We start from the raw sequence: 21,413 nt of genomic DNA on the forward strand, positions 1-21,413 counted from the left end.
CAGGAGTATGCTGGACAGAGGAAGCCCCATTGCTGAGCAGCTGATGAATGGTCAAGAGCCACTATTCAACAGCACAGCTGTTCAGGAGACTGGAGCAGCCCAGCACATGAGCAGCAGGCAAAGCAGCTTTAAGAGAATCAAGGGAAGTAAATACCAGCATTAGGCTTAAAAAAAAAAAAAGATTCCTGAGCATCTAGAAGGCCATGCTGTTGCACAGGACTATACACCCACCCAGGATAGGTCTGAGAGGCTTCTGTTTCTTCAACACCTGCACAAATAGGATGATGGCAAAACCCAACACCCAGAGACCCTGTGTAAAGGATGGGATGCTTGGTGCGGACTTTTATGTCCAGTTGTTGGCTAATCACTAAAGTAACCAAGCAGGAACCCAAGGGGCTATGCAGAGCTGGCTTTACAGCAGGTGTCCAGGAGACAGCACTAAACAAGCTGGCCATAAATAGCAACAAGCCCAGGAGGACTCACAGAAACGCTCATCCCCAGACTGCCCACATTAGTTCATTTTTACTGCCTAATTTTCAACAACAAAAGTACGCAGTACCCAAATAGGAAAATGGCACTTAACAGAAAGTGTTCCTGAGGAACTCTGACTCTTGGACTTAAAAAAATGACTCCAAATCTACTACTATGAAGTACTCGAACTGTGGGAAACCTTATGCAAAAATTACAGTCTGATAATACGTTGTTTGGTTTGGTTTTGTTTTTTGAGACAGCATCTCCCTGCAGCCCCAGATGGCCTAGAACTTGCTATATAAACCAGGCTAGGCTTGATCTCTCAGAGACCCGTCTGTCTCTGCCTCCCAAGTGCTGGGATTAAAGGTGTGCATCACCATGCCTGGTAAGAACACTTTCTTAATAGACAGAAATTATAAAAATGAACCAAATACAGAGATTAAAATAGAGTAAAATTTTAGTTTCATTTCGAGGTGCACGATAGTAGCACTGAGTGAGCTGAACAGTCTCTGAACTTGAAACAGGTCATTCCAAGAAGCAAACATGAAGAAAACTGGATAGAGACCTGTGCTGCATTACCAGGCAGAGCGACACACAATACACAAACATAGGAGAAAGGCTAGAAATAGACCTGAGCATACCAAATTTGATGAAAAATATGCAATCATACATCTCAAAAGTTTCAGGAACTACAAATAGAGTAAATTCAGAAGTCTACACCCACATGCATCATAGTCAACCTGTTAAAGTTGACCTACTCAGTGTTAAACAGCACAGGGTCAACTCATTACACGGAAAAGATCCTATAAAACAGGAATAATCAGCTTTTCATCAGAAACTAGGGAGGCTGGAAGGCAGTGGAAGGATATATCCAAAGTCCTTAAACATATTATCAACAACCTCTATATCCAGCCAAACTGCCCTTAAAAAATGAGGGAAAATTAAAACATTTCCAAATTTAAAAAAAAGAAAAAGTCAATAGCCGGGTGTGGTGGCGCACGCCTGTAATCCCAGCACTCGGGAGGCAAAGGCAGGCGGATCTCTGAGTTTGAGGCTACCCTGGTCTACAAAGTGAGTTCCAGGCCAGCTGGGGCTACAGGGAGATCCTGTCTAAAAAAAAGAAAAAGAAAGACCTGCAATACAGAATTTCTTGCTAGCAGATCTGTACAAGTATTCAAGGGGAGTCCTTCAGGCTGAAGGGAAAGGATCTTACACAGCAACTCGGATCCATACAAACAAATCAAAAGCAAAGGAAATTACATATGTAAACATAAAAGTCAGCATAAGCACATTTTTGTAACTCTTCTCCGGATTTAAAAGGTAACTACATAAAGTAAAAGTTATACAATTGTGTTAACAGGCTACAATATATGAAGATATAATCTGCCTAATAAGACACAGAGAAGACAGTCCATAAGAGGAATAAGAACATTCGCATATACTGAAATGAACCTTGTTATTCTGAACTAGATGGTTTTACTGTGTTAAAAAAATTTTTTTTGTTAGATGTCTGTCTAGTGTATGGTGGGAGGGTACACATACCATGGCACATGTGTGAAGGTCAGAGAACATCTTGTGAGATTTGGTTCTCTCATTCTACCATGAAGGTTCCAGGGACTGAATTTAGATCCTCAGGCTTAGTGGCAAATGTCTTTACCCACTGAGCCATCTTACCAGCCCTATAATATGTTAATTTCAATCCCCTTTACAGCTACAAAGAAAGTAACAGCAAATGTACACGCACAAGAATTCAAATGGTATACCAGAAAACATCTATTAAATACAAAACTAGTCTATACTGGAGAAATAAAAATAAATCATAGGAAACAAATAGCAGGCAGCAAGTTCTACCTTGTCAGTAATTATAGTAAAAGAAGTTAATGAACTAAACACTGACCAAAGGGGCAAGGACAGTGAACAAAAAAGTGACCTGGCCATATGCTATCTACAAGAGACACTTTCTATTCAAACACACATAATCAGTCACCAAAAGGTATCTATACTAATTTTTAGGCAAAGTAGCTTCTCATGTAAAAGGGTCCGTCCATCAGAAAGACAGAGAAAAGATATGCCCTTAAAGAGCTCTACAACACATAAAAAACCTGACAAAACTGAAGACAAAAACGATGCAATAGTAAGTTTGTAGTCTTCAACATCACTTCCAACAAGGAAACAAAGACTTGAACAAAACTATGAACCAAAGAGACCTAATACATATCCCCAGAACATGCTGACTTCCCAGACTCTGTGAGGTGGTTGTTTCTGTTTCCTAAAAACATGAGTAGGAGACACCACAGAGTTTGAGCCTCTGATCGCCTGTCAAGGGGTCTCATGAGTCCCATTAATAGTGGCTTAGAGGAGGAGAAAGTTGCTGTAGTCCTGAGTACCACAGAGCCACCAGTCAGGGATCAGATGCAGCAGGCTTCATGCAAAGAGAAGACTACCCTGCAGCAGGACAGAGGAGGAAGCCACAGACAGGTAAACTCCAAGAAGTCATGGACTCAGCCAGCACTAGACGGAAAGTGCGGCATGCATGGCTCTTCTATGACTAAGGAGTTCTGCACAGCCTTAGATTCTGCTCAGGAGGCACAGCACTGAGGAGTAGGGAAGCTCAGTGAGGCAGGCTGTCTCCAGTGTTGGTGACCAATTCTGTAGTCTCCCTTGGGAAGAAGGCCAGCAAGCCTGCTCTGGGAACTAGTATGTTGGAAGTGAAGGATGCATGGGCAGGAGGACACGTCACTCACCCCCAGCAGGCACTCTGGCTACTTTTCTAATAAAGAATGGGACTGACAAGTGGCCCACAGGGACACTCATGCTGCTGGTGGGGGTGGGGGTGGGGGTGGTCATCATAACTAGCAATGTCCAAATAGGGATCCCCAGGCTCAGGGAGACCAGAAAGGCCCACAGATGAAGGACACACACTCTCCCTTCTGCTCAGAGCAAACTCCAGAACAACTCAAAATTCTACTTGTTTTGGACTCTATCTTCTTGGCCATGAGGCTGTTAGTCTTGTCTGAGCTAGTCTATGTGTGTTCAGCTGTGAGCATTTTCCCTGCTCTTTGTAACCAAACTTGGGTCCTAACCACTCCTAGTCGAAAAGATGGCAAGAGTTATAGTCCAGAAATCTGAAGAAAGAATTTCAAACCACCAGTGCAGATTTCAGAGGTTTGGACAAATACCAAGAGTGCAAGTCAGCATCGAGGAATTATTTTTACTACAGTGGCTGTCTCCTGAGACTCATCCTTCCTGTGTTTAGCCTCTCATTCTTGGGGCTCTAAAGAAAAACACACTGAAGTCCCATCTTTGTGTGCTACATAAATTCACAGTCAAACCTGGGCACCAGAGCCCTTCTGAAAGTCCAGAACGATCTTCCTGTAACCGGTTATTCAGACTTGTAGCTGAACCTACTCCCTTCTAATTAAATACATGTACTCCAAGAACCACATAATGAGGTAGCACACAGTAAATACTGTGTGTGGTTTCCGTGGGAAATAAACTGCACCCAGCAGCTGATCTGTAACCATGGATTGGGTTAACTAGGATCACAGGAATTATTCCCATAATGAGAAGTTCCTGTCTTTTTTGCCCTATACACACACAAATCTCAAAGGCAGTCTTACCACATACAAAACTCTCCGGCAGCACTGAGAAAATGCTCTGGCCCTTCAGTGACTCTGGGTGTGCACAGGTGGCTGTCACAGAGGCCTGCAGTGTCCTGCCCACTAGCCACGCCGGCAGCCACTTCAGCTGGCAGTCACACAGGAAGCTCTCACTGCTGATGTGGCTGAAAGGGAAGCAGAGGTGGACACTTAGCATGTGTCTGCAAAGGAGGGGATTCCTTGACACACAGAATGCTCCATCATCAGTCAGCTGGGGATGCCAGGACAGCAAGCTCCGCAGGGAATGCTGTTCCTCACAGTTCTCTCCAGTGACCCAGAATGGTTCATGCAACCTCTCTGGAGACTGGCGTGAACTGCAGCTTCTGATGGAGCCAGAAGGGGCAGAACCCAAGATGCTGGCATGTCTCACAAGCCCCTGAAGATGCTGAGACTGCTGGTCTAGACAGTCCACCTGGAATAGCAGCACCCTGCAGGTCACCCATGTTCTACAGGGCATGCTTCTCTGTCACCCTGGGGATGCCTTCTAACACATGGGTGCATCCCACGGCAAGAGGAGCACTGGGCCCCTCTGGGTTCTGCATTTCTGGTAAACTACTTGGAACTTCCAAACTCAAACAGACTGATCTGACCTAAATTCTGCAACAAATTCTAAGTCTTTTCCTCCTATATGGCTGTTATTAGTTTTACTTAGAAAAAGTTTTTTTCTTTTGAGCTTCCAAACTCAAGCCTCAGTGGCGCCTCCCTCTTGTTTGTGTATTTATCTCCGTCCCAGCACCACTGAAGAAGCCGGCAGAATTCGGTGCCACCTCCTAAACAGAGCTTTTCAGTTAACTGCTATAGCCCAGGGAGCATGAGAATGCAACTCTGGTCTTGTGAGGCTCCAGTCAAAACAGAGAATATTTTCTTTTTCATTTCTCAGCAACTGAGGATACACTTTCCATACAGAAATCAGAGTGGCCATCTGAGTAGACATTCCTTCCTCAGGAGTCACTCAGATAAAGTCACCCAGACTCTGATCCTAGAAGACCTGAAAGCTAGAGTTAAACAGTGACTCTGGCCCATAGCCAGGAGGACACCAAGAAAATAATGCGTGGGCTTCCACCGTGAACAGCCTGAGGGATGTGGTAGCAAAGGGAGCAAGCATGATTAGAAATTCCAAACCCGTTACCCTCGCACACCAACACACACAGACTAGCTTTCTGTTTTCCAGCTCTCCTGCTTTCTCATGAGCAGTGTAGCTGTCAAACTAGTAAGCAGCAAGGAAGGCGAACCAGCACTAACTAGGGCTGATGACATGAACCCTCCTGTTCCTTGTCATGACATATAAACTACATAGCTCAACTTCTTCAAACCATTTTAGAACATTTCCAAAGACTGCAATAATTTATCTCAATGCCTTAAAATAGGGATGCTTGTCCCTGTCAGACAGACCCAAGAATCAGTATAAGGTTTAACCACCATTTGATGGGCAGGTAATATTCTGCTGAGAGACATTTAAGGATTGTCCTACTGAGGGGCTACTGTGATAGGAGGCCATCAACACTGACCATTAGAAAGTGGCCAATTTTCACACCACATACAGGGAGGCAAGCAATGAAGAATGAGCCCTGTGTGGGGTGGGCTGGCTGTGCTGGGCCAGGTGAAGGGCTAGGATTCTCCATTAACAGAACCAACCCCCATCCTCATCAAGAGGGCACTTGTATGTGGTGGAGCAAGACACACAGCAAAAAGCCTAGAGAACAAGGCTGGAATGCTACCGTGAGACTTACATGGGAACAGGGATATATTTATATTAGACACAGGCACAGATAGGGGAAAATAAAACTCAGCTCAAACTCTGATCAGATGTATGTGCACAAAGTCTGGCTTTATATCACATTCAGTGTATCTGCTGGGTTCAGCTCTGAGGACTTTCCACCACTACTGTGAAGCCTACCTTGGGGAGGAGGCCAGGCTAGACCCAGCAGAACCATGGGCACTCAGTAGAAAAGGTTTTCCTAAGTAATGAGGATTCTTTTTTTAGTATTTATTTTCATTGTTTTATTTTATTTTATTAACTTGAAGTGTACTGCCTGCACGTGTGTAAGTACACCTGTGTCATATAATGCCCATGGAGGTCAGAAGAGGGTGTTGGATCCCTTGGAACTGGAGTTATGGACAGCTGTTAGCTGCCATGTGGGTGCTGGGAATTGAATCCAGTTCCTCTGCAAGGGCAGTTAGTACTCTTAACTGCTTAGCTATCTCTCCAGCCCCAGTAATGAAGATTCTTAGCAAGTAATACTGCCCAGAGGACAGGTGGAAGACTTGGAGCTAGACACCAGGGAGAATACTAACACACTGGCCATGACACTCCACCAGTTAGAGGGCAAGTCCAGGCCTGGCTGGATGGTGGGACTATGCGTTGCCCCAGGCCCTGCAGATTCTAGTCTTTCCTTCCCTCTGACAAAACTCAATCTTCACTTCTCTAACAGGCACCGTTAGCCCAATACTTCACTGGCTTACACTGTGCATTTTCATGATTCCAACTGGAAGTGTGTTTCTATTTATTGCTTATGGAAATTTACCCAGAGACTAAGTGCACAGTACAACCTGCCGTGATCTCATGGAGGAAAAAAATGACCAAATGAAGTGAATCTCTTTCTCCCATCAGAGGACTGGGCCCAGGGTCAGCCATGGCTGGGTAACTGCAGCAACTGAAGGGAACCCAGGCAAGAGACCAACAATCAGGCCACTGCCACCTTGCCCACTGTCCACCAAGCTCCTTCAGAAAGATGCTTTCAACACAAAAGCAAACCTAAAACATCAAAAGGTATACTTAAAAGGGTGATTATCCACATTATAGAAGAGACTTTAATCTTACATTATCTAGCACAGCACTTAGCAGACTTCAGCCACAGGCCCACTGTCTATTTCTATCAGTATGCTAAGTACATAGTCACACCCAATTGTATTATCATGGCTGCTTTCTGTTACAATAACGCCTTTAAGTAGTTATGACACAGACCCTATGACTCATAATGTCCAAAATGTTTACTATTCAGAAAAAGTTTGCTACGTCCCATCCAGAGTTAAGCCTCAGAGGGCATTTCTCTGATAGGGATGACTTACATCCAACCCATAGATTATCAGAGTATTACATAAAGTAAGCATAATGCAAATTATTCCAAAAGTCTCCACTCATGTTAATCAGGTTATGGACTACCAGGTACTCACAGCTCTTTAAGATTCTTCATCTTTGCAAAGGCATCAAACTGGACAGACCTGATTGAATTCTCTCCCAAGTTCCTGCAACAGAACACAGTAACTTGTGCAAAGGAATCCTGGGTGCTCTTCAAGTTGTGACTCTGAATGAGGACACACAGGGATTTTTCCAGGACAGCCCTGATTTACAGATGACCCATGTACTGGTTCCATTGGGGTGGCTCCCATTTCTCACATTGACGCAAGCACATGGAATGATTCGGGGACCAAGCCAACCATAAGAGCAGCCTCAAAGCTATGTGGAAGACTGGCAAAAACTTACCCAGCAGAATAAAGACTGCCTTAATTCAAAGAAGAATAAAACGAACAGCCAGATACCAGAGGCATCCACCTCAGCAACAACATGAACATCTCAGGGCTAATGCTGTCTACTTTGTCCCAAAGTCCCACAGACTTTGGGGTCCCAAAGAACCCAGCAGAAAAGCTCCCAGTGAGGACCCAGCATGCACTCAGCATGGCTGAACTGCTACGGGGTTTCTTGGCTTTGCCAGGATAAAGCATCCTTATGGAAGTGGCAGTGAGATCAAGGGCCTATGAGGGAGCCTGATGTGAGGGTGATGTGGCCCAGCAGGACCAAGGAAGATATTTGTCCAAATACCAATTGCATTAATTGGGAGTACACCAGTGGGCCATATGCTCTGTGAGTGTTCCTGGCATAAGCAAAATAAAGGCTGAAGTTGAAGCTGACTTATAATGAGAAGGAAGCAGCTGGCACTTCCAAATAGCCTGTTTCTTGGTTTACAAAGACGCGATTAAATTGCTAGCAGACTTTCCCCGGCAGCCACATTTGGCAGGCCTGTGAGTCAGGCAGGGTCTGGCAAGATACTTACAGGTGCTCCAGGCCTTCCAGCCCTGAGAATGCTCTTTTAGCCACAGACTTGATCTTGTTTCCAAACAGAGTTCTGCAGTTTCCAAACATCCAGGCACAAAGGGATACAAGTAGGGGGCCAGGGAGCATTAGGAGAAAGAAAATGCATCATTAGGGCAGTGCTACCTGACAAGCGTCTGAGAGAGGTAGGCAGAACACTGACCTGTGCTGAGATTACAGGTTTACAGTACCCGGCCACCCCGCTCTGAAATGAAATTCCTCTAGCACCATTAGAATTTCATGGTGAAAACAGGCTGGAATTGCATGCTCCACTTAGCCTCAAGAGGTCCCTTACAGTGCCAAGTGGAAATCAACATGCCAGCCTGAGCTATCTAAGAACCACTCAAGGGGGTAAGGGAGTTTCTCAGGCAGTAGCCTTGCAGGAGAAACAGTACTGGTTACTGTTCTAGTGAGGGGGAAACGGAGTCAGAAAGCAATGCAAACTGGAACTAAAACCTGCCATCCACTTCTGTGTACTACATTCTGGGCATAAAGGGTCCCAAACTGGCCAGAAGAGGTATCCATCAAGATGGCCCCAGAGCTCCCTGCATCTGCCATGCACTGTGGTGGTTAGGATGTGGTCACCATGATCTGTACTCTTGCCCTCAAGGCCTAGAGGAAAGGCTTCTTGAGCAAGACCCTAGAACTTATATGCAGTAGACCAGAGGTTCATTACATTCTAGGTAGCTGGGTGCAAAGGTCAGCTTTCCAGGGAATAAGGTCTTAGGTTCTTGAAGCACGGGACAAGACTTCTGCCTTAGCATTAAGTATACCATTTTCTTACAAACTAACCTCTGCCCCCTACAATACACACAGAGGAAAGAATATTCCTCTCACTAGGTATGCAACTTACAGCTTCCACCCAGGGAAGCCCCAAGAGCTTTCTGGACAACTAGATGCAAGGTTCCTTCCTCTCTGACATTGGGGACTCACCAAAAAGCATGTTCTGATCCCCTCAGCACTGGAATGTGTCTGACCAGGAACAACTGAAGATAGTGCTCACCACCAACTCTGCAGCCCCTTCAATTATAATGTCTTCTAGGCGTTTCTAAAGGGCTTGCTAAGGAGGCTGAATGCCTGGGGATTCTTAAAATCAATAGGTCCAGGCTAGAATGTGCAGATGGACAGAGAGAAAGCCTCCAGAAAGAGCCAATCTGGCTCACCCCTTCCCAAGGGAGGGATAGCTCTTGTCCAGGACCCCACCAAGAACCAGAGAAGATCTAGACTAGAGGCCTGCTCTCTCTTCAACCTATGTAAACATGAGACCCATGAGGAACACAAGCACCAGCCTGTGGCTGAGAAAAGAAGAAAGGAAAGGTGTGCTCTAGGGAAAAAAAAATTACAGGACAGCCTAGGCATCCACCTACCATGTGGCCCTGCGCCTGAAACAAACTTCGAAGGTTCCTAAGGGCCAGGAACAGGACCTGCCTGTAGGAAGTACCCACTCACATCTAGAGCAGGCTCAGCCAATGCAGGGCACAGACAGAGATGCCTGTTCACCCACTCCCAAGGGTACCCACCAACCCACAGCTGACTTCCAGGTCAGCCACATCATGAGGCTTCCTAAGTCCCATCTCATCAGAAACAGACTCCTTCACTGGGGCCCCAGCAGTCAGTTCAGCCTTCAGACAAAGCCTGCTGTTTCCAGCCTTCAGAAGGTGAAGGGCAAACAGGCCAACAACCCAACCCCTCTGCCTTTTCTCACAGTCTGGATGATGTGAAAACAGTCTCATCCTGAAAGTTATTCTACAACTTCTCAAAATCAGGAACTCTTACTTTAAATAAACCAAACACATAGAAACCCAATGACCATGCTTAAGTTAGCTCCTTAACCACACGATAGCAGCTCATGGGGACACTGAACCCAAAGTGTGTCTGAGGAAACTGCCAACTCCTACACTTAGTCAGATCCTCCACGAGCCAAAGCACTGTGCTCCAGGTTCTAGTAAAACTGAACCGAGCTGTTCAGTGAAATCTCCCATAAACTAGATCCAGGAAAAAGCTGTGCCTTATTTCATCCATTAAATATTAGTCAGTTGACCTCTTTTACAATGAGGGCAGGCCGTTATTTCTAATGGTGACAATAACAATAAAACAAATTCTCAATTACACAGAGCCAATCATCCTGCTGGTAGACTAACGCAGGCCTTTACCACCTCCCAGAAGACATCTGGAGGCTTTGGGGGCAGGGCACTCAAGCTAGCATATGCTGATGGCGCCAATAAAAGGCCACTCTGAATACAGAGGAGCTGGGACTCTTGGCTTGAGGGATGCTTCAGAGAAGGGGTGGCTGGCCTCACCTCTCCCTAGCAAGGGCTCAGAATAGATGGAGATCTCAGATGCCTTCTTAAAACCCTCTTATACATCTGGCCAACTCAGCCAGGACTCCCCAAAGCCATCCCATGCTTATGCTTGTAAAAGCAACCACGCAGGCACTATGGTGCTTGCGGGGGGGGTGGGGGGTATGGTGGTCCTTGTGCTCATGTCCTTGGGAGGAACCATGACACGCACAAGCCTCCCTCACAATGCACCCCACTCTGCAGGCCTCACCTCACGCAGTGGCTACAGGCGTGCCCATCCTAGTAAAAAGTCAACACTTCCAAATGTGCACACTCCACACATTCTTCAGGTATGCCCTGCATATATCACCCTCTTACTCTCCTGCGTTATGCCAAAGAGAGGGGGCGATCAAGGACAGGCACCTGCGCTGCTTCCCCTACACAACTCACTGTTCTATTTAAGTACTTCTCATCAGAGGTGCAGAAATCCCTGCCTCTGTCCTCACATGCTGGCCATGGGCAGGCTCGCAGCAGTTGAACACCACAACCATTCTGGACCCTGGGGTGCATGATTATTACAGGTCCTTGCAAACAAAGAAAAATGGGCTCAAGTGTAAGAATGCTTCTACCATGCCAGGAAGCTCCAGTATGAGGAACTACCACAAACGGCTGGGCTTAGTAGCTAGAAAAATGAAGGGCAGGGCCACATTCACTCTTCTGTCAGAGGAGGCCTCTTACATTCTTCTGTTCACCTTGACTGTCTTAGAAAACACTCTCGCTTAGACCTAGCCTTCTGAGTGGTGAGAAGGACCTGATGTCCCTGAGTAACTCAATGAAGGTCAGGCCTCCCTTCCCTCACTCTGGCAAAGCCCCGAATGCTGCTTCGTCAAGCTCTTCTAAAGGCAACCTTACACTAGATCAGAGGGACAGGGCACAGCCTGCCCTCTTCACAGCAGCTGTGGGGGACAGTCCTACTTTGCTAGCTCATGTTCTATATATCCCAATGGATCTCGGCATTTGGCCTGGGGCACACAAATGGGGCAATACCACCAGATGGCCACTTCTCTAGTACACCAAGCCATGGAGCATTCCTGGCAACATGAGGGGGAGGAGCTGGGTAGAAGAGGTGATCAAAGCAGAGTCCTTCCTTCCATGTTTACAAACCCAATGGATTTAGCTAGAGCTGTGCCCCAGCTTTTCTCTCCCTTTTCATATGTAAACTTTCACACACCATCATGGCAGACAGACTTGAACTGTGAACCAAGACTGAGCCCATATGCCTATATCTGTCAGAGTATGCTGACCTCACTTCCTCTCTACCCTCTCATTTTCAAACCCAGTTGGACAACTTGGACTCCATAGCATAAGCACATATCACTTTCAAAAGTGTTTTTCCTTTTGCTACATAATCATGATACCATCATACTCAAACCACTGACTGCATATATTTAAACGTGTCAAGGAATTCTTGTTGCCCAGTTGCCCCTGAATGGGTGCATGGCTCTTTCTCGTCTTCTTAAACATGTACAGACCTTCCAGCTGCACTGCAGTGATTTGGTAGGGTGGGTGAGTGAAGGTGAGAGCTTGCCCTGCAGCAAGTCCCCAGGAGTCTCAGGCAGGGTTAGTCTTAGGGTGTTCCTCGGTGGTGCCCACATCCAACAACATAACGTGAGGACAGCAGGGCTGGGCCTCACTTCTGCGGTTCAGGTGGAACTGCTGACAGGAGGTATAGCAGAAGGGAAGGGATGGCTCCAGGGATCACAGTGTAGGGCACTTAGGAAACAGGCTGATCATGCAGCTCTAGGGCCTACACTATCTCAAGGACTCTCCTATCAGTTTCAAGAACCTCCTGGAAGCCCCAACTCCCAAGCAACTGTCCCAAGTTCCACTTATGGGGCTAGCTTTACAAAGAATGTGTCAGTGCATTCCCTCTCCCCTGCCTACAGGTCAGCTGGTTATGGCTAAGGCCAGGAGAGGCCAGAGCAGAATGGTGGCTCAGAGGTCTGTACCCAGCAGTGTGTTCCCAACTTCTGGCTCCTCTTGCTAGCAACAGGGGTCTGCTGACTATGGGCTAAGGGACCAGGAGAATGGGGATAAAAGAACATTCTTTTAGGGAAGAAAGAACAGCACTTCTGGCATGCCATCAGAACAAGGGATAATCTAAAAAGTCAAATGGCCTATGCTCAAATCCTTCCCAGCACAAAAGTATGAAAAAACTACATGCTGCAAAGTAAGTATTTCCTACACCAAAACTCTCCACACCACAGGTTTTATTCACTAGGAACTTGAGTACATCCAGAGCTTTCAAAATATTTATCTCAGGCCAACTCTCTGCTCAGCCCCATCACTGGCAGCAGCTCAGAGAGAACTCAGGGTGACCCTCCTTCAAGCCTTCTCCCCAGGTTACCCATGAGCAGCAATGGTCACCAGATCTCCACAATGCATGCTCCCTGGTGGCATCTGCAGAAAGTGCTGGTGACACAATGAAAAAAGCCTGGGCCAGGGAGCAGAAGCCCTATGAGCAAATTCGGAGCTGCTACCATGAGGTCCCAGGCCTTCACTTCTCTCACCTCAGTGCTAAAAGTTGTACAATAGAGCCTGCCCTCATGAGACCAGCAGGTCCCTCATATCCATCCAACTGCCTAGCAGCAACCAGCAGATTCTAGGGAAGCAAGGCAAAGTATCCCAAAACTGTTAATTCAAAGTAGCTATTACTGTTGCCCTTGGTAATAGACTGTTTCCACTTGAGATTATGAACAATAAAAATGCTGACAGGAGCCTCAAAACTATCAAATTACTCAAAGGTATTTCATACAATTTCTAAAATTAAGGTGGCCAAACCCCTCTGTACAGAGGACAAAACTTTCATGTGTTTTTAGATGGGTTGTGAACAGGACCAAAACCATGTCAGCAGCCTAAAGGGCCACCACACAGAGAGCACAGAGACTTGGCCTGTGAGAGGCTGTGGGTCTCTCATATTGATCCTCAGCCTATGCACACAACAGAAAACCTCAACAGCCTGTAATCCCCTGTGAGCCCGGGACAAAGAGGCCCAGGGGAGCTGATGGCCCTGCTTACCAGAACTTGTAGAATTGCACACTCAGAAATACTCACAGTTTGCTGAGGCTGTCGAGCCCCATGAAGGCGCCGCTAGTATCTTCGATTGTGCCCGAGATCTCATTATGGTCCAGGTCCCTAGGAAGAAGACAGAAAGCAAGCTCACCCTCTATCCTGAGATCTGGTCTCAGTCTTCCCCATGAAAGACCAGCCCCACATGCAAGCTTTCACCAAGAGGCTCAAAGCTTCCAAGGTACATCTGAGGCCCAGCATCATGTACAGTCATGGGAAGCATGGCCCTGGTAAAAGAACCCCTTTTTGCATTCTTTGCCGTATGACCTGGCTTCTCATCCGTCCAACAAAGCTGACACATCCATCAAATACTCTGGCTGGCTCCAGGAAGGGAAGCAGTGCAGGCCATACCAGGTGAAGCCAGAGTTTGCATCTCACCCCCACAAATGGACTTCTGGCCCTTCTGGCACAGAGAAGCAACTCAAAAGTTTCCTTAATATTCCTATCTACTCTCGTATCAACCACGTCCTTTTTCTGGACACTATGGAAGAAACATAGAAGAAAAGGAATGGCAAAGAAAGAGGCTCTGCTTCAGAGCCCCTCCAGGCTGGCCTGTAAGTCTAGGGCCTATAGCCCATCTCCTCATGAGGCCTATTCAGTACTGGACTCCGAGCCAGAGAGGACATCTGGGTGCTGAGTCAGACTTGTGACCCACTTGCCAGGACAGGAAAGATGAAGCCAACTCCTTGGCCCACACTCCTTGGGCAGGGTTGGTGATTCAGCCTCCTCCCTCAGCTTCCAAGGGCAGGTCACAGCACCCAGGGAAGACATCACACCTGGCGGCCAAACCCCTACTATGCACACATTTTGCTTTCTCCAACTTTCCACACTTCCCTTTTCAGAGTTCTTGCAGACATGGCCAAGAATAGAAAGGGATGCTGCTCTTGGCTCTGTGAAGAAGCTGAAAAGTCACTGCCAGTTGGGAGGGGAGCTGGGACTGAAGAGCAAAATGCTGCTGTGACCTTTACATTTCAGCATGAAGCTAAAAGAGTGAAAATGTGCTGCTGGAAAGGACTTCTCCTTCCAATGGGTCCGTCCCACCCTGTTATCTTTAGACTGAATACACAAGGGGCCCAGTCTTTGTGTGCCTATCTTCCTGCTCTGGACCCTGCCTGCAAAGTTTTCCTCTTCTTTCTGGCCTGCTTGACCTGAATGTTTCTGGCCTTGCTATTCAGGTCTTGCAAGGGCTCACAGATTGACTTCAGCTTGAAGAGCTTGGCTCTCGCATACTCCCCAGCAGTGATTCACTACTAAAGCCTACTATGCTAGGTGCAGGTGCAAAGACCTTCCCCCAGGCACAAGGACAGGCACACTGTCCCACAATGGGAAAGGAGACTCAGAGACTGCTACTGATATCTATTGAAAACCATATGCCCCTCTGGGGCTTTCAGGCTTACAGTGGCTTAGAAGCTGACTAGTGCTCACATTTGAAAAGCTGTATGAAAAGTCCTAGAAAGGCACCCTGCAACAACTTCATGGACACCTCAAAGGTCAGGACATCATCACCCCTCTTGTTATACAACTCCCTAAAGAGATACAAGCAAGGACACAACAATTTCCACCTCTCTTGGATCCAGATTCACTTAAGAACTTCAAATAGTAGGACTGAGAAAAGTCATGATACCAGCTTGGAGGAAAAAAAATAAACATATAGGACTTAAAAACTGAAGTCAGGGCTGGGGATGCGCCTCCATGGAAGTGCACTTGCCTAGCTTTCACAAGGCCCTAGCCTCAATCTCCAGCACCATGAGGGGAGGGAAAAAAAAAAAAATCTCACAATTTACAACCAGGTCTGGTGGCTCACACTAATAATCCCAGCACTTGAGAAGCTGTGGCAGGAAAGTCACCCCTGGATGCTGCCACAGGTACCCAGCAAGACCAGTCTATCCTCACCTTGCCAAATGTATTGAGAATTCCTAATGAGAACAGTGTTTAAACAGTTGCCATCTCTCTACAGGCACCATCTTGGGAAAGGAAAGTTTATCTGCTCGACAATTCTATTTTGGTTAATGGCATAAAAGATTAAGTCCATGTACCCATAGCAGGCCAGCTTGGGGTCCAATCTAGACTGAGAACTAGCAAGAGGGAATCTCAACAAGCAGGTACTTTGCTCCATTTGTTATCCCACCCAAGGACCCCCTTCATTCTGTCACCCTCAAAAGCAAAAGCCTTACAAAACACGTAGGCTTTTGAGCCCCTTGAAGGCGCCTTCAGAGATATGACTGATGGCATTGTGGCTAAGGCGCAGGATACTCAGGCTGCTTAGCTCGGCCAGGCTCTCCTCATCTAGACGTGTCAGGTTGTTGAAGGACAGAATCCTGAGGAAGACAAGAGGGAGACAAATGTTACCATGGAGACATATAGATGCCCTACTCTCTGTTCTCCTGAGCAATCAGGCCAGTTAGCCTGGTGTGAATGGAAACAGGGCACATACACACACCTACAGGAATCCTCAGTGAAAGTGGCTGTGTAAACAGAAACCCATCTAGTTTGACAACTAGAATGGTCATGCAGGTCATAAAAACCAGTGCCAAAAAGCTGTGGGGACTACGGCTTACACAACTATAGACACAGGTCATACACACACATCTCAAGGCTCCAAACCCCTCCATTGCCAGTCCTGGCTCAGGCAATGAAAGAAGTGGTCTTGCAATGTAGAACCCTTCTAGGAAGCTCCAGCTACACTCCCTGTACTAACCAGTAGAGGGCACCAGTAGCCACTGCCTAGGATAGTCACACAACAGCCTCCCATTTTAGTTGATAAAGACACTAACACTAAAAGTTCAGGCCTGGGTAGTGACCTCCACATCTCCCTGTAACCATGACAGGGAGCATGCATCACGCCCTAAAGCTGACTGCCCCTGTGTCAGAATCAAACTCTCTTCCCAGCATTAACATATATGCTACACAGCGCTGGGATGGTTACATCATATATTGGCTATCTATAGTTGAAAATTGGAAGTCTCGGATGGGACAGGAAGAAGGAAAATAAGCTAGTAGAAAATTAATGAATTTTTTAAAGTGGCAGCAAGCAACATTCCTTCCTTCTTTGAGGCATAAGTCATGGTGTCTGTCGGCTGCAAAGATCCAGCAGGAGACCAAAATTATATCTTCACCTGCAATTAAAGATTTTGGCTTAAAGGAAGGGCAGGAAACATGATGGAAAGCAATCCTACATCTGGTTCTGAGATTTCCTGACTATCAAACTGCAAGGACTGATCTAGTAATACTTCAGTGACCTTCCCCCCACTATAAAGGGCAAAATAGTGTCATCCTAACCACCAGGCAGAAAGGGGAGCAGGAAACTCAAAGGTCTTCCCATGCAGCCTCAACTCCAGGGGCTCACTTATGGTCATGACAGGGAGCAATCCTTGCCAACTGGAATGGGGGACCTAGAAGGCCTCGACTAGCTCCTAGCCTCAGCGAACAGAAAAATATGGCTCATTCAAGTTCCCTGGAAGGGCTCAAGTGAAGAGCTGGTTACTATGGGAAATGGTCAAGAGTATCATTGTCTCTAGGCAGCAAGAAGCTGAACCCAAAGAATGAACACTGATACCCACATAGAATCTAAGGGAAATGAGGACTTCAAAGCAAGTGGCAGGATCATGGCCTTTTGTACCACATAATGATGGATTGGCTAAAATATGAGCTTCAGGTAAGTGGGATGAAACACACACACACACACACACACACACACACACACACACACACTCTGAAGGTAATACAGAGTAGATGAAAGAGTAGATGAAAACACAAGCTGCTACAAGAGTCGACATCATAGTCAAGTAATCCTCTGAGTGTGCCTGGTAAAGTAAAAAACAAGAGACAGACTGAGTAAGGTGTGGCATTCCTACCACTCACTCACTTTGCTGGGCCTATCTTTTCTCGTAGCCAAGCCTAGACAAACAAAACAAAAAAGGAAAAGAGAAAACCTTCCTAAACTCTCAAAAATAAATATATTGGACTATAAACTGAAAGAGCTCCAAAAAACTCAGTCTCCTAGACATGGGATGGGGTCAGAGGAACAGAAAATGCTTACTGAGGCCTTGGCTACTGTTGTGGTTAAGTGCACCGCTGCAAAGGGAAGTCTAGGCCACACCCTCTCTACCAGGGGAGTCTGTCACTGCTGTTCTTGGTAGCAAAGGCACAAACTGGGGTGTCCTCAGGCCCAACCTGGGAACCCTGTCTGGGAATTTCCCAAAGGCCCCAGGGACCACGCATCTCACACATCCACTTCTGCCATCAGGCACTGGAATGCAAACAACAAAAAGCAGACAAATGTCCAGAGAAATCGTCTGAGCAAAGGACGGTGGCGATGCCAAGGTGAACAGTCTTCATTGTCAGTGTACCACCATCTTAGTTTTACCATCCTACTCCTTTTTGTACCTAAGCCTTTTCACTCGAGAAATTCACGTTAACTGTTATCATTCAAAAGAGCTTGCGAGACACCACTTGAGACTGCAGTTCCCCTGCAGAGCCTTCTCCTTCAGAACTGACTCCACATCTAAGAAGGCCTGAAGGCAGAGGCTCCATGTGGGGTCCTAAATGCTACTCCTGCACCCCCTCCTAATCCCAAGGGCTCAGGAAGGGACTTGGCTCAAAGTCCTGCTGGTCCTGCTCTGGCCTAGGCAGTCAGGCTATCTTCCAGAACAGGCTTTACCAGCCTACCTGCCTCTGGGCTACCCCCTCATCCGAACCCCCAAGTCATGTTGTGGAATGAGTCAGGCCTATGGCATCTTGAGCTCTGGAGGATTCTCCTGGTACTGAAGCAGAACATGGTCAAAGACTTACAACTCGTGCAGCTTCTGACAGAAGCTCCAGCCATCACGCTGAATCCGAGAGATGGAGTTGTTGCTGAGGTGCAGTTGCTGCAGGGCTGTGAGGCCGTAGAGAGAGCCGCTGTTCACTTCCACCAGGCTGTTGTACTCCAGGTGCCTGCAACGACAGTCACACATGTATGAAGAGGAGGCTGTCAGACATTCATCAAACAGACAGCAAGTAGGAACATGGTGGTCAGCACTGAGAATGCCACAGTACATGAGACGTGTGGCCTCTATAACAAAAGCTACCAATCCAAATTTTGTTCCACATTCAATGTTGGAAAGGAAGTTTAAGCAACCAAATTTTGTTTATCTGACTTTCTCCCACTGCTCAAAGTGCATAGAATATAAATGACTTCTAAGACAACATGTCACCCCATTTGTACAAATTTGTTCAGCATACAAAGCAAGTGGCAGCGGGGTGAACACAATTTTCCAAAAACTCTTGACTGCAGCATTTTCACTTAGATTTCAGCTTCTAAAACAAAACTACCATCCAGCTAATCAAAAGTGGAGACTATGAAGAGCAAGAAGCCAAGCAGCACTCCTCCTATGTCTGCCGGACAATCGGGCAGGGGTGGCAAGGGTAAGCAGTGGGAGACACTTCTGATGACCAGGATGAGAAACACTCTGGCAGATGTGGGCCTGGGCTTTTGGCCTTGGTTTCAGCTACAAAGATAGCAAAGGATGTGAAAGTTTGTAACATAATTTGCACAAAATAGAGCAAGGGAGGTGGTGAGCTGAAGCACTGACTCTGGAAGGACATCTCAGGAACACAGAAAGACAATGGGACAGGCGTGCTCACCTGCAAGTAGCCACCAGTGAACCTGAAAAGCAGAGACTCAAGGAGAAAGTACGAGGCAGTGTCTGCCTCACAGGGGAAAAAACTGGGGCACAGAGGAGCGAGGGGTGAGGAGCAACATCTTTTCTTTACTAGCTGATTTAACTGTAAGATGCAAAATCGTAATCTGTATATGTAAACAATTTTAGAAGTTTCTGGCCAGCAGCTCACTAGGCATGTTTCCCTGTTATTTTAGTCTGGCAGGCAACACTGCTGCTGCACACACTGGCTGAAGACGCTCCCTTGCTCAAAGCTGCACATCCGCACCCCGTGTCTTGATGAGCTCACAGCATGGGAATACATCTCCCAGGATGAACTACACACTTTGGCCCACCTGCACATCAAAAAAGAAGCATCAACCCCAGAGAAGAGAAGGAACTTCCTGTGGGGCGTGGGAGTGGAAAGGATACGGGGAGGGAGTCACTTTGCAGTCTCAGGTTCATGGAGGAAGTGAGGGTGGAGAGCAGGCCCAGTAGACTGGCTCAATCTATCTCCTTTCACTTCCTTATCTAACCAGATCCCGTAAAGCCTCTTCCAACAGATATTTCTACCCTGCCGGGAAAACACCCTGGGGTTTGGTCCAGTGTGCAAAGACACTGGATGGGCACAGAAGGCCCAGAGTGCAGGGGGGCTGGGCCCAGGTGGCCTCTACACTCAGTACTCAGCTCCATGAGCATGCACAGGCACCATGAGTGCACACATGACCCACAGAGCCCACTCCCATGTTCTCCCATAGCCCAGCAGAGGTGCCCACACTCACAGCACATGCATCTTAGATAGCCCCCAGAAGGCACCATCTGTCAGCCTGCTGATGTTGTTTCGCTGAAGCTTCAGCACCTCCAAGCTATCAAGTCCCTGGAACGTGAGGCCCTCGATTAGCCGAATCCGATTCCGATTGAGATCCCTATGGAGATGAACCCACCAGGTCAGAGCATCCCATGTGCATACCTAGCCACAGCCATTCCCAGGGGACCTAACAGGTTTGTGAGTCAATGGGGATGCTGTGGAGAACGAATCCTAAGCGAGCCAAGAGTGCACCTCAACTACACTGACACTGGCATTGTCAGGAGCATGGATAGTGACACAAGAGAAGTGCAGTGAGCTGGCCTGGGTAACCTGCATGCAGCAGCACTCACACATCCTCCCAGGGCCTAGCAGCCATTCATGAATCTAGCAGGCCCTGAGCATGACTCAGGAGGTACGTTTCTTAGGTCAGGTGTCCCTCAGCTCAGCAACAGAAATACATAGTAGGTGTATCAACCCAGGAAAAGCCTAGCCATGGGATAGCAAATGGTAACCTTTCCCTTTGGGGCATCTGACAGATCTCCAGGCAATGAAGAGAAGTGACTGCACGTGCAGAAGCAGTGGGAGGAGGAAGAACACAGGAATGCAGAAAGAGAGAGGGGGAAGGGGGGGAGAAAAAAGGGGGGGGACAGCCTCAGGTGACCTGAAGATGTCAGGAATTCAGGTGGGCTGGACCCATTAGCAACTCTGGGGGAAGGGGGTGGGGTGGGAGGGGGAGATACAGGACTAACCAGAAAGCCTGTGTTTTCCTTAACTATTTTTGCTATGTCTCATGACCCTGCTTCACACACAGCAAAGCCAGGATCCACCATCCAGGGCGGTGATGTGCAGTAGCATGAGGACAGGGCATCCCCCACCCTGTGGCCAGCCTGACTTTCAACTGCTTCATTCTGTTTAAACCAAATTCCCAGTCTCGGCTTAATTTTCTGAAATATATTCTTCTGCTAAAAAGAAGACAAAGAAAACAACAAGCGCAAAGAATGTTCGACAGGTTTTGGTTAATGGAGGTTATCGTCTACCTAAAACCTCATGCCATTTTTGGAGGACACCTGGAAAGACACACAAATCATATTAGAAGAAAACAAACCTTCTAAGATTTGGGAGATGAAGAAGTGACTGTCTCTGACACGTTATCTACCAAACTACTCATGCCCAGGGTACAGACTACCTGAGAACCTTAAAAAGTAACATTAAAACCTCTAAGACAAGAAAGAAACTGAGGGTCAGATAGGTGGTACATGCCTATAATCCTACCACTTGGGAGGTTGAGGCAGGATGATCAGGAGTGGAGGGAGAGGGAGGGGGAGGGGGAGGGGGAGG

The 21,413-nt window shown here is 47.2% G+C and overlaps 1 protein-coding gene across 1 annotated transcript in view; it reads right to left on the reverse strand.

Annotated features, from left to right (window-relative positions):
- Positions 1–21,413, reverse strand: part of Lrig1 (leucine rich repeats and immunoglobulin like domains 1) — a 125,767-nt gene that overhangs the window by 7,837 nt on the left and 96,517 nt on the right. Inside the window, exons 6-12 of the mRNA XM_008827126.2 lie at positions 20,050–20,193; positions 18,420–18,563; positions 15,803–15,946; positions 13,614–13,694; positions 8,183–8,254; positions 7,305–7,376; positions 4,092–4,255 (exon numbers count right to left, since the gene is read on the reverse strand). Coding sequence (XP_008825348.1) covers positions 4,092–4,255; positions 7,305–7,376; positions 8,183–8,254; positions 13,614–13,694; positions 15,803–15,946; positions 18,420–18,563; positions 20,050–20,193 — 821 coding nt within the window. The remainder of the gene's footprint in view (positions 1–4,091; positions 4,256–7,304; positions 7,377–8,182; positions 8,255–13,613; positions 13,695–15,802; positions 15,947–18,419; positions 18,564–20,049; positions 20,194–21,413) is intronic.

The sequence above is a fragment of the Nannospalax galili genome, unplaced genomic scaffold, assembly GCF_000622305.1.
Source record: "Nannospalax galili isolate Female #2095 unplaced genomic scaffold, S.galili_v1.0 scaffold1051, whole genome shotgun sequence".
Lineage (NCBI taxonomy): Eukaryota > Metazoa > Chordata > Mammalia > Rodentia > Spalacidae > Nannospalax > Nannospalax galili.